Below are 12,504 nucleotides of genomic sequence, written 5' to 3' on the forward strand. Positions count from 1 at the left end.
TCTACTTTGATAAATTATAAAAATGGCTGTGAATGACTTACAGCTCAGTTATAATTATTCCTAGCACTAGTTATGTTTCAGAATTAACTGAACTGCTGTATCAGACATGGCTTGTATATGCATTACTTGTATAATCACAAAATTGCACTTTTTCCAATGTACGCTTACTGAGGGCTCCACTCCACAAATCCTTCCTTTTGAGGGCTCCCTTCTCACCCAAGCAGGCCTATGATTTCAGGGAAAATAAGTAATCAGGGTAAGAATGTTCACTACAAACTTTTAAAATAGCTTTATAACTTTAACCTGTGAGGAAAAACTTGAAAATATTTTATGGAAAGGTTGAGAAGTATTTATTAGTCACAGTCCTCTAGTACTCACTGTGGACATCTGAGGACAAAATGTTCATTTATAGCCCATGAGAACTTATCCTGTCTCATGCAAAGATGTTTTAAGACTGTCTTTTTTTTTTTTTTTTTTTTTTAATTTTCAGCTTCTGGAAAAAACCAACAACATGTTTGAGGAACCTGATTCTGCACCTACAAAAAGTCCTTTGCATTTAGCTGTAAGTATTAGATGCATAAAGTGTTTAATCAATGTCTCCTAGAATAATTCCTTAATCTCTGCCTTTGAAGCAAATATAATCATAGACTTATTTTGACAAAGCTGGGAAGGGATGTAGGCCTAGATGTAACAAAAACAGGTTCTGGGCTGGAATTGTTCATCAGATTTTTGTTAGTTGAAGCTCTTGGTTCTTATTGACTCTAATACTTGAGTAAGAAGAAGACACCGAAATGAAATTAAATTGAAAGTCACAACTTTTATTTCTAACTAGTTAATAAATTGAGGGCCAGAGCTTAAACACATGGCTTTTGGTGATGGGATGGGATATTCTGATGTTCTCCTGGAGATGTGCAGAGTGCAAAAACCAGTTTGGTACAGAGCAAGGTGTGGGAAAGCATGCTTAAACCCCAGCAGTGCCCTGAAAGCCTGCCAAAGAAACTGTGCTATCAAAAGGGGATCCAGCCTCATGTGGCCTCATAGATCACAGTAGCTCCCCTTTCCCAAGACCTCAAGATTCATGATCCCTCCTTCCAGTTTTCTTGTGCAGAATCACAAAAGAGTTGAAGTTGGCAAGGCCCTCTGTAGATCAGCTAGTCCCACCTCTGTGCTAAAAGCAGAGTCAGCTAAAAGAGGTTTTCTCAGGGCTGTGCTCCATCACATTTTGAATAACACCAAGCATGGAGACTTAAATCCTCCAAGCAATCTATTCCAATGTCTGACCACCATCACAGTAAAAGTGGGTGGGTTTTTTTGTGTTAAATGGCGCTTCCTTTATTTCAACTTGATCCCATTGTCTGTTGTCTTGACACTGGACACCCCTGAGAAGAGTCTGACTTCTCCTTTGCTTGCCCATCCAGGCATAATCTAAGGGGACAAAAGTCAAAACAGTTGGGCTAAAAGACTGAATTTGTCACTGAACTCTTCTTACCATCTTTTTTTCCTGCAATTGGAAGACTGCAGGAAGGAGTGTGTCACTCTCAAGCCCAAAGAGGAGTTACAGCCTGTACTATCACCAGCATAAATTCCTGTGCTGGGAAGGGACTTGCCCCACAACTGGCCAGTCAGCAAAGTCATTTACCCTCTGGTCCTTCTTGGGCAGAATCCTTGCAAGGACACAGCTAATGGCTCTCCCTCTAGTATCTGTTACTGGTTAAGAGCAGTTTTTTCACCTGAGACATCCCAAACCCACAGTTTAAAAATTAAAAAGCTTTCCATAAAACATCACTCTTTCACAGTTCATCTGCAACTATCCAGGAGTGCCTTTGACATTTATTTCAAACCCTCCCATGTAGTGGATGGGATGTGGCCATCCTTCCCCAGGTCTAGCAGTGACCACACAAATCTCTCCACATGTGGATCCAGAAAACTAGCAACCCATGCCAAAACATGAAGTCCTGTTAAATGCCTTATATGGCTCAGTGGCCAAGGCCTCTGCTTACCAACATTTGACTCTAGGATGGAAATAAGATTTAGAAACAAGGGGTGGACTAGCAGCCAACAAAATACTGACCTGCCATTCCATGAGGCTATAGAGCATAATTAGGGTCATGGCTGAGTAAACGACTGCCCAAGGCAAACCAACAAGGAGAAGAAGTCAGCTTCTGTCAAAGAGAGAGGATGGGGTGTACAGTAGGCATGGCAGCTTCAAGACAGATACCTCATACTGTGTCAAAGAGAAGGTTGTTGCTAGTTGTCTTCTAAGTAAAGTTGCCATGAAGAAGAAAAGCTGACAACTGCATCTGAGGATTTTCCTAAGATATGGGTTCCCTGTGCCCTAACCTCCCTCTTCTTTTTCTGCCTTTGCCTTCCTGCTTTCCAGAAGTATTCTTCTTGAGTTAACAGGGAAGTAACTGCTCCCTGCACTGTCCTGGTCTTTTGACCTTTTGACTGTGGTCACTAGGAAAAAGCTGCTGTCACCACTACTTAACCTTGAAATTCAGTGGCTCTTTGGTTCCTTCATGTTTGCATTTCTCTTCTGTTTTCATTAATTGCTTCAACTCTGGTAATACCAATTACACATTCATGTATAATTAAAAAGGCTATTCTCTGTGAGTCAGGAGAGTAGGGCAGACCATAGAAACCTGAATGAAATGTTTCCTTTTTTTTGGGCTGTTTGCTGGGTTTTTGCAATATCACCTGTGTTTGTGCTGTTGGCCTAAATGTGGCTGTAGGTCTGGAAGTGCATCTACTTGTCCACTGTAGTTGGTTTTTTTTTGAAGTTGTTTCTTTGAAAGACAAGAGTTGTGTTCTTTACATGACACATTTCATGTTTCTTAGGCCTACAACGGTCATCATCAAGCCTTGGAGGTACTTCTCCAGTCTCTGGTAGATCTGGATATTAGGGATGAGAAGGGACGCACTGCTTTGGACCTGGCTGCATTTAAAGGACACGCAGAGTGTGTGGAAGCTCTCATCAGTCAGGGTGCTTCTGTCACTGTGAAAGACAATGTCACCAAAAGGACCCCCCTTCATGCTTCAGGTGAGTGTGTGCCTCAGTTACACTTGTGGTATAAACCTGTAAGACAGAAGCAGTTACCTTCACAATGTCTTCTCAATGGAAGGAGATTTTGACGTGTACTGAGTGGGGACTGCTGCTTGTTTGCTGAGGTCCTACTGTTCCCTTGGACTTTTGTCCCCTGTCCCTGTGGTTCAGTCCTCCCTCACACAGAATCCCATATTTTTCCACATCACTACTGCACTGCCCTTACCTGCTTGCCTCTACCTCACCTCTCTATTACCACCTGCTTTTTAAGATGTTTGTTGTTTCCCCTATGGCACCTCTTACTGGTTCCTTGGCCAAAAAAGCAGGGGAGGAGAGAACACTTGCCTCACGGCTTCTCCTAGGGAAAAAAGGCTGAAAATCCAGGTAGGCTTTGGCTATGAAATCAACCCAGTGTTCAAAACTTTCAACTTTTTGCAGTGGAAACCCTACAGAAATTCTTCCCCTTTCACACTTCATGCTCCCCCTGCGCTAGCTCTTGCTCAGAGTGCCAAAAAAACAGGGGAGGAGAGAACACTTGCCTCACTAGGGAAAAAAGGTTGAAAATCCAGGTAGGCTCTGGCTATGAAATCAACTCAGTGTTCAACACTTTCAGCTTTTTGCAGTGAAAACCCTACAGAAATTCTTCCCCTTTCACACTTGATGCTCCCCCTGAGCTAGCTTTTGCTTGGAGTCTGCTCCATTCCTCTTGTGTTGATTATCAATTATGAAACGTGCATAATTAACTGGAAAACGTAGAATTTACCATTTATTTAAATGCTGTTATTAATATATGCCTGTCAGATGAATATGCAGGGCTGCCAAAGGGAACGTTGCTCCTCTGGCTGCTCATCGAGGGGCTCAGTGCAGCATAGCAGTGACCTCTAGTGGGAAGTAAAATTAATACCTCATTAGTTAACGATTATTTTCAGGGCTAGACTTAATTGACTTTCTGTTTATATGTTAATCTTCCTTAAATCGACATGCATATAGATCCTCTAATACCATTTTATTCCCTGGGTGTGATCATATAAGTGCAGTATGGAAATACAAGGTCAAGCAGATTATCAATTTTCTCTGCAGTACTGACAAAAAGATGCATAATAGATCTTCATAGCATACTAAAAAATGCTTTCTGCCTTCTTAAATTTTGCATCAGAACCAAGAACATTACTCCCCACAATAAATTAATGATATAGAGATGTGCTGCCAGAGTTTACATTTCAGAAGTTTGAGACCAGAATTCAGTCAGAGAGGCATTTAGTTATTTTTGATAAGAACACAAAATGGCAAATCCAGCTGATCTCCACCCTGTTAAAGCTGTTGGTTTAATTAATTTAAATCAGGAACAGTGCTGCCACAAAACTGGAGCTGTGTAGGTCAAGAGCTTTTCAGCAGTCACTTAGAATGTAGCTTGGGGTCTGATGATGATCAGGGTGTGACTTGGTCTGGTGCATCATCAGAGCAATAGAGCAATGATTTTGCATTCATTTTAAAATTTGGTTTTAGTGACATAGATTTCTTGTTGTCACAGCTGGATGGTGAAGTTTCTCCCATACTGAGAAAAGTAAGTGGTAACTAGGCCATATTTTTGTTAGCAGCTTTGACTTAAATTATGAGTTCATTGATTAGATCTTTTGAAGAGAATTGAGTAGATTTATTGAATACCCACATTTCTCACCTTCTTACAAATTATGATTTTGGAGGGGATGTTTTCCTATTTTCATTTCTTTATTAATTGCCCCCATCACCAGCAGGAAGATTCATTGTAGACTTTTCTGGTCTATGTTAATTTTTGCTTCTCAGATTAAAAACAAATACACATGGGGATACAAGCCAAATGTTCTTTAAACCTGCAGTGAAGCAAAATAAATTAGGTATGTATTCAAAAAAGAGGCAGGAAAATCCTACACAGCTGAATGAGACACTAAAGTGAACATGGAACTTAAACAGAAGGGAAAATACTGCACAGACAGATTGAATATTTGAATTCTTAGTAAAGGACATTTATTACTCTCGTGAATTGGAAGCTTTCAAATGTGAGATAGGTGCAGTTTGGGTAAATAAGACAGTGTTTAGAATCCTCCACTCAAGGGCTATGCAGAGTTCTGTGGAAATTAGATCTGGAGTAAAGCTTCTGTCTACAACTATTATAAATCTACGATTTGCAAACTGGTGATTTTTATTATGCTGTTGCATAACAATATGTTTTGGTTAGGAGTATTTTAGCAAAGAATGATGCCACCTATCTGAAACTCTGGGTGGTGCCACTGCAGTATTCAGCAGTTTTTACTTGCAGTGCAAGTCTCAGAGGTAAATGGACATATTTTGACAAGCAGAATTCTTTCAGATTTCTTAATCCCTTGAGTGCCAGTGTGCATTTGCACACACAAAATTGAGTACCTGCATGTGCTAGGCTGTGCACTGGAAAGAAACAAGATGTGTGCCTGTCCTCTTAGACGTGTTTGCCTTCATTCCTTTCAGTTACACAAGCACAGCTGCTGAGCACAACAGTTCAGGAGACCTGAAGAGGTGGATTGGATTACAGGACTCTGCAGAGCCCTTTTCAGTACAGGGATTTGTAACTTCAGTAGAGAAATCACCTAATGAAGTATTTCTTTTTTCTGTGTGTCCTCCTCAGGGAACAGACTTCCTCTGACCTCGTAACATGGAGAATTTCCTCAGCCTAAATTATCTGTTCCCTGTATAATTTTACTACCACCCGTTTTCCCTCTGGCTAGCTTGGGGAATCCATTGCAAATGTTCCCCTAGTGCTAGTTGGGTCTGTTGGCAAAGCTGATGTTCCCTGCAGGGTCTGTAGTGCTTAGCAATTGCTAGGGCAGCTCCTAGAAGTTTCTGAGAGTATCTGCTCTAAATCTCACTTACCAAAAGCCTTTTCAGACATCGATGTGAAAAAGTTATCATTTCTCTTCCTCCTGCTGGGAGAAAGAACAGATCCTTTTTTTTTTTCTTCTCCAAAGCCAGTGACTCATCAGCCCTGCACAACTGTTTACTTCTTATGTATATGGCATTACTTAGCGGTAAATAACTAAAAATGTCTTTTATTTTTCTGGATAGAGCAAGTAAGATTATTTTTGGATGAGTGATTTAAATGTGATGATGTGCACCTTCTTCTCTGCCAGAATGATGTGACGTAGGTGGTGTCCAAGGGTTTTGCCTCAGCCCACAGGGTGTAGGCAGTGTGAATGCATGAGTTGCTGTAATAAGAACACAGTCCATAGCTACCGAGTACAGGAATTGCTGTTTTTCAAAGAAGAAAATACTGTTCTCTTCATCCCATGAAGCCTTTAAGCCAGCTGACACACAGATGGGTTTCCAATGTCAGGCCCTGCAGAACATGGTAGCTCGGGGTGGTTTTCTAACAGCAGTAGGTTACATTTTAAAAGCAAACCTGGTTTTTGAGAAGTAGCTGTGGCATCCAGAAATGTCAAATGAGAAAAGATGGAAAAACCCAAAGGGAGTTTTAGTCTCAACTGGTGTTACGTGCTGTGATGAATATGACATTGTGTGGCTGGTCATTCTTTGCAGATGCTTCTTTTTGTAGACTGAAGAACTTGCTTGTACAGTGCACACAGAATTAACAAGCCCTGCCAGTGTACTTCCTACTGTGTTCCAAATCTGTTTGCAGAAAGCCTTGTCTGCTTGCTCGGTCTGAGGGATTTTGAAATGCTGTCTGGTTTACTAGAAATCTGAGTAGTGAGAATAATGATTTCTGGTTTACTCATTTGGGATTTTTATATGTGAGAGGAATAATCTTCATCTTCCTGAGGTCAGGGAAAACCACCTCACCATTTCATGAGCACAACAGCATTATTAATTTCTTACACTGTGCAATATTTTCCTTGTTTATAAGGAATTTTCTACTCCATAAGTGTTCCAATGGAAAAGTATCTGAAATTAAACATATTTTAATGAAATATACTATTTTTCTTTCTAGTCATTAATGGCCATACACCTTGTTTACGGTTGTTGCTGGAAGTTGCAGACAACCCTGACGTGACAGACGCCAAAGGACAGTAAGTTTGCTTTGTGATGTTTTTATTTTGTGCTCTGTGACTCAAATAGCATCTCAGATTTCTCACAGGGAAAAAACAAAATAAAAAAAACCAACCCAACCCCAAAACGTTTATTTGAAATACTGTATTTCCTGTGCTTCCCATAGAATTTGGCAAAGATTACAAAGTACACATTCAGTTGGTCTAAGCCATGTGGAAAGGTTTATTTCTTAATCTTAGCCTCTAGTTCATATTTTTAACAATTCTTCATAGATACTGAGGGCCAGATTCAATAAAAACTAACAAGTTCCTGAGGTATTTCTATAAAGAGTCTCTTTCTTTCTAAAAGATTTCTATTTCAGGGTTTACTTGGTATATTAGACTGGTGCAGTGGGACAGAATACTTGAGGTGACACATGCATCAGAGGTGTTCCTACAAAAATTTTACTTCTCATTAAGTGACGGTTATAGAGGGAGAATAAAGTATACTTTTAGTGAAGCTCACGTGTTGCTGGAAATGACCATAATTGTAGGTTATTAAGAGAACAGATTGTCTTGAATGATGTTGCTCTGTAAACTGTGTACAAATGAGATTGTTTCTATTGCAGTCATGATGGTTGGTTGTTAAATATCTTAATAATGTCATACAAAAGGTCTTCACTGGGCTGTTATATAGATGAGGATGGTGACAGAAGCAGGTTTGTGGGTAGGAACAGACAGAAATGCAGGGCTTCCTCATTTTTCCATTCCTGTTTGTTAGCAGTGGCTAGTAGCATGTCATTTTAGGGCTGTGACCAGTTTGTTGTTTTGTGTTTTTCCTAGAACCCCACTAATGCTTGCGGTGGCATATGGGCACATTGATGCTGTTTCTTTATTACTTGAAAAAGAAGCATCTGTAGATGCAGCAGATCTCCTGGGATGCACAGCTTTACATCGAGGGGTGACTCGATTTTTATGATTCTTAATTATTTGTTTTTCTGTTACTACAACTCACTAATCACAGGGATATTGGATGTAGGGAATATTGTAAATGATGGAAACTTAACCAAGCACAGTCAGTGAGGGAAAAAGCAGAATGGATCTACCCTCAGTAATACTCTGCTTTTAACTTTCTTTCACATTTGCTTTAATTCATTACCTAAGATACTGATTAGACCATATTTTTCTGAGCTCTAGACACTTTACAATAGCAGTCTTTGCTCTTATAACTAAGCACCTTGTGAATTCTGAAACTAAAGTCTTTAAAAGAATTGCCCAGGAGTTATTTTCATTGTTCTTAGGGAGTATCATGAAAATAAGTAAGCATTTTTTTTGTAGAGCAGTGAAAATTGAGGCAGATGGAGTTGTTTCTAGGAGTCAGCTTCTTTACCGAATTGAAGTTGATGCAAGAAGCAATATGTATGCAGAATCCTGTAATAACTGCAGTGAGCAGTTAGCTTAGGAGTCCAGCACAAGTCTGTAATAAAAGCTATGGCATAAAAATTCTGTATTGATAGCAATACATGAATATGCCAAAGATAACAAAGCTAACCCATATAATGAGACAGAGGTCACTGGTAGTAGCTGGCCAGAGGTTAAAGCAGCTTTTCATATTTCTGATGATATTCCTAATCCTTTTTTCCTTCAGTTCTCTCACATTCATACATGGCTTGGAGAAGCCAGACTCAGATTTTCTGAACCTCACCCCTTGTTCATCTGTTTCCTTAGTCTTAAACTGCTCCTTGCTTTTTTGCCTCACTTAGTGGAGTCTCTTCCACAGACTAGGAATCAATGCCTTTGAAAGACAGCACTAAATACATTTCAGAATATCAGTTGTCATAAGTACTTGTGGAGCAAAGGAGCTCTCTGCCTGCTGAATTGCATCCAGGCCCTTTCATATTCACAGGCATCAGTCGTATTCCATATTTCCTGGGTGAGAATCTGTATTATGTGATCCCCTGTACTCATTTCTTTGCCAACAGATTATGACTGGGCATGAAGAATGTGTTCAGATGCTTTTAGAGAAAGAAGTATCTATTTTATGTAAAGATGCCAGAGGCAGAACACCTCTGCACTTTGCAGCAGCTCGGGGTCACGCCACTTGGCTGAGTGAATTGCTGCAGATAGCACTTTCAGAAGAAGACTGCAGTTTGAAAGATAATCAAGGTTACACGCCACTGCACTGGGCTTGCTACAATGGTAAGTTTCTCCCTCTGTTCAAATGTGGCCTCTGTTTTAGAGAAACTTGGTAACAAAGCAGCCCAACACTTCTGAGAAGCTTGAGATGAAGAGGTGAATTCTCTCCCTGCAGCTTGCTCTCTGTAGTTAGCATTTGCTATGTTCACCCTTCGGTTCAGAAGCCAGGGAAATCTCAGCAACATCTCCCCGTGGCTTTGCAGCTCACTTGCTCCCAGTCACAGGAGGCCAGGGTAAAATTCTGGTTTTACTGATGTCATGATGAAATTCTCATTGATATCTGTGGAGCCAGGAATGCTCCTTTGAGGTGTCACCTTCTTATTTATTGATTCAAGAGAGCACGTGGATAGATAGATATTTTGAACAGATTATTCTAAACTGGATGATCTGAACTTGTTGTCTAAAATAAAGCTTCTTAATACCATTAATTAAGACTGTCTTTGGAGGTGTGTAATGCCATATACATAACTTCACATACAAAAGAGACTTTCCTCTTTTTGTGTGTTTTCAGCAAGTGCTAATATTAGTCTGAATCTACACTGCTGATGCCATTAAAAAAACCCTCCAAAATTCTGTTAATAATTTTATCACATAAGAGCTTATATACACATTGTGTTCAGCTTTGAACCTGGAATGAAGTTCCTATCTGCATAAGCCTAATATGAATTAAGTAAATTACCTACTTGGGTAACACTGAAATGCTGATCTCTTACAGGTCATGAAAACTGCATAGAGGTACTATTGGAGCAAAAATGTTTCCGCACATTCTATGGTAATAGCTTCTCTCCATTGCACTGTGCCATGTGAGTAGAAATTCCCAGTAACAAATGTTTTAGGATCTGTGCATTTTTTTTTCATGCAAGATTAGTTTGTAGGAATAAATATGCTTATTAAAACATTTAAGGCATCAGAAGAGTAAGGAATCGAGCACTGAAAAAATTCAAACCTGCTTAATTTCTGCCAGCAATTAGAATGACTGTACTCTCTTCTATTAGAAGAAGGAATGTCTTCCAGAAGTAATTAAAGGAAATATTATTGTGTAGGCTTCCCTTCTACAGCCCACATCATTAGAAAGCAGAAAAATAATTTGTCATGTATCAAATATAGAAATTGTAAACACCCCAATATAACAAAAGCATACATAAAGCATTCTTTCTACTCTGTTTAAAATAGTTCGTGGCTGAAACACTGTATTTGAAAATGGAATTTCTAGCGATAGCCTTGAATGTTTTCTTTTTGTCTGTATTATTTTAAACTAGTATGTAATTCTCAAACCCATTAAAAACGTCTGCAACTTAAAAATGGATGCAAATTTAGAATGAAAACAGCTCCTAATGCAGCGTGGGTGTCTGTTAGCTACACTGTATGTACTGTTACTAAATACTGTTCCTTTTCATTATGAAATGAGACAAATTAACAATAGCCAGAAAGAGTTTTAACTGAGTACATCCATCAAGGAAAAGCATTAAATGTGTGAGTTGGCAGACATGTGGGCTTCAGTACCTGAAAGGTTAGAATAAAGCTTTCTATATGTGGGTATCTATGACTGAGTGCTTTCCAGGTCCAGCTTTGTTTGGCATGTAGGCTAAAGGGTTTTAAAGTATTAAGGTTTTAATCCTAGGTTTGTGCTGCACTTCCAATTACCTTTGTGCATAGTGAACTGCAGGATCAGCTTTGCTCTAGAGATTGAAATTGCTCATAGCAGGGAGAGCTCGGTTAAATAGAGATATGATAAATGATCAAAAATGTGACTGAAAGCACTGTGGCAAAGGTATGTTAGCCTAACTTTGAAATATTAATGGGACGTGAAGTAAATTAATATTGGAAAGTGGGAAACCATGTAGACTTTTTACCTTTTTGAAAAATACCTTTTCTTTGGCAGAATCAATGATCATGAAAACTGTGCATCGCTGCTCCTCGGCGCCATCGATGCCAGCATTGTCAACTGCAAAGATGACAAAGGGAGGTAAGGGTTTCTCAAACTTGCATTTTTTTCTTCGTGAATCCACCCAGTATTTTTCAGCAGTCTTTTTGAACCTCTGGAACTAATCCTTATCTTATATGGTTGGGCTAAAATTTGCTATGCTGTCCCTTTCAGACAGCCGTTGATGCTGCAGCAGAGTTAAATGCTGGCTCACTTGAATACTTGACAGTATTTTTACTTCAATTTCTTAGGACATATGCAAAGAAATGCAAAAGAAATAGTATTTTGTTTGTTTAGAACAGCTATGACTATAGGCTATTTCCCTAAACCAGTTTTCTTTGTTAAATATTTAAACATGTTTATTTAATTGAAAATTCTAATGTTAAGTTAGCATTCTCAGGGCACACAACTCAAAACATCTGTGCAGCAAAATAATACTGATACAGCAAGAGCTACACGTTCAGCTAAATCCTTGATTTGTCACGTCAATAATCTCCTCACCTTGTGTGCATATTTTAATATATTTTAAATTAAAATTTGATACTTATTGTTTCTATTAATTAAAGCACATTAAAGACCTTCAGTAGTAATGACTACTTACTCTTGTAGGGTAAGACCACCTTACCCTTACTGATAAGCAAAACCTGAAGTAAAACTGTGAGCTGGCTTGTGCACTAACTGTCTTCCATCTTTATTAGTGAGACAGCAAACGAATTATTTAATTATTAAATTATGTTATTATAGAATTCATTAGAGAAGCAGCAAATGAATTCTAGTGTCTCGGTCTTCTGGAAACTGATAATATTCCAAGTGGATAGAATTCCTAATGTTTTTCATAGTAATATTGTTGCTGTAGCTTGTTGCTGCAGTATTTTTGACTATAACATAAAATATTTTTGTTTTCCAAAGTAATGCATCTGCTCTTTTCTGATAGCTCTCCCCATCTTAAGCATGTGAAAAAAAGTAAAATCAGATGAATAAGAATGGGGGCTTGTACTGCTTTTCACATTACACAGTATGCTCCATTAAAACAAATACGCTGCTGTGAGGTTCTCCAGAGCATCCTCTCTCTCCTCTGCTTCCCTTTTTTAAAGTTTGTGTCACACCAGGAGAGAGGCTTCAAATATTATTTAACTGATTTCAGCTGCTGCTGCTGTAACGTTCCCCTGGTGATAAAGTTTCACAGGGGAAAAAATAAAAATTAAAAAAAAAATAAAAAAGTCAGGTTCTTGGGTAGGTGGGTGGAGTTGTGAGCCCTGAGGGACAGGGGTGGTGGTGCTGGTTCCCTGGCAGGACGCCCCTGCACGCGGCAGCCTTCGGGGACCACGTGGAGTGCCTGCAGCTCCTGC

The 12,504-nt window shown here is 39.3% G+C and overlaps 1 protein-coding gene across 1 annotated transcript; it reads left to right on the top strand.

Moving 5' to 3' along the window:
- Positions 1 to 490: 490 nt before the first annotated feature.
- On the top strand, positions 491 to 11,197 carry LOC103780959 (serine/threonine-protein phosphatase 6 regulatory ankyrin repeat subunit B-like; the record flags this gene model as incomplete). Its single annotated transcript, XM_008948663.1, has 7 exons — positions 491 to 562; positions 2,839 to 3,040; positions 6,999 to 7,077; positions 7,879 to 7,996; positions 9,018 to 9,234; positions 9,947 to 10,034; positions 11,114 to 11,197. Coding segments are annotated over 7 exons (860 nt in total), but the record flags the coding sequence as incomplete, so codon positions are not given.
- Positions 11,198 to 12,504: the final 1,307 nt, after the last annotated feature.

The sequence above is a fragment of the Merops nubicus genome, unplaced genomic scaffold (genome assembly GCF_000691845.1).
Source record: "Merops nubicus isolate BGI_N331 unplaced genomic scaffold, ASM69184v1 scaffold18721, whole genome shotgun sequence".
Taxonomy (NCBI): domain Eukaryota; kingdom Metazoa; phylum Chordata; class Aves; order Coraciiformes; family Meropidae; genus Merops; species Merops nubicus.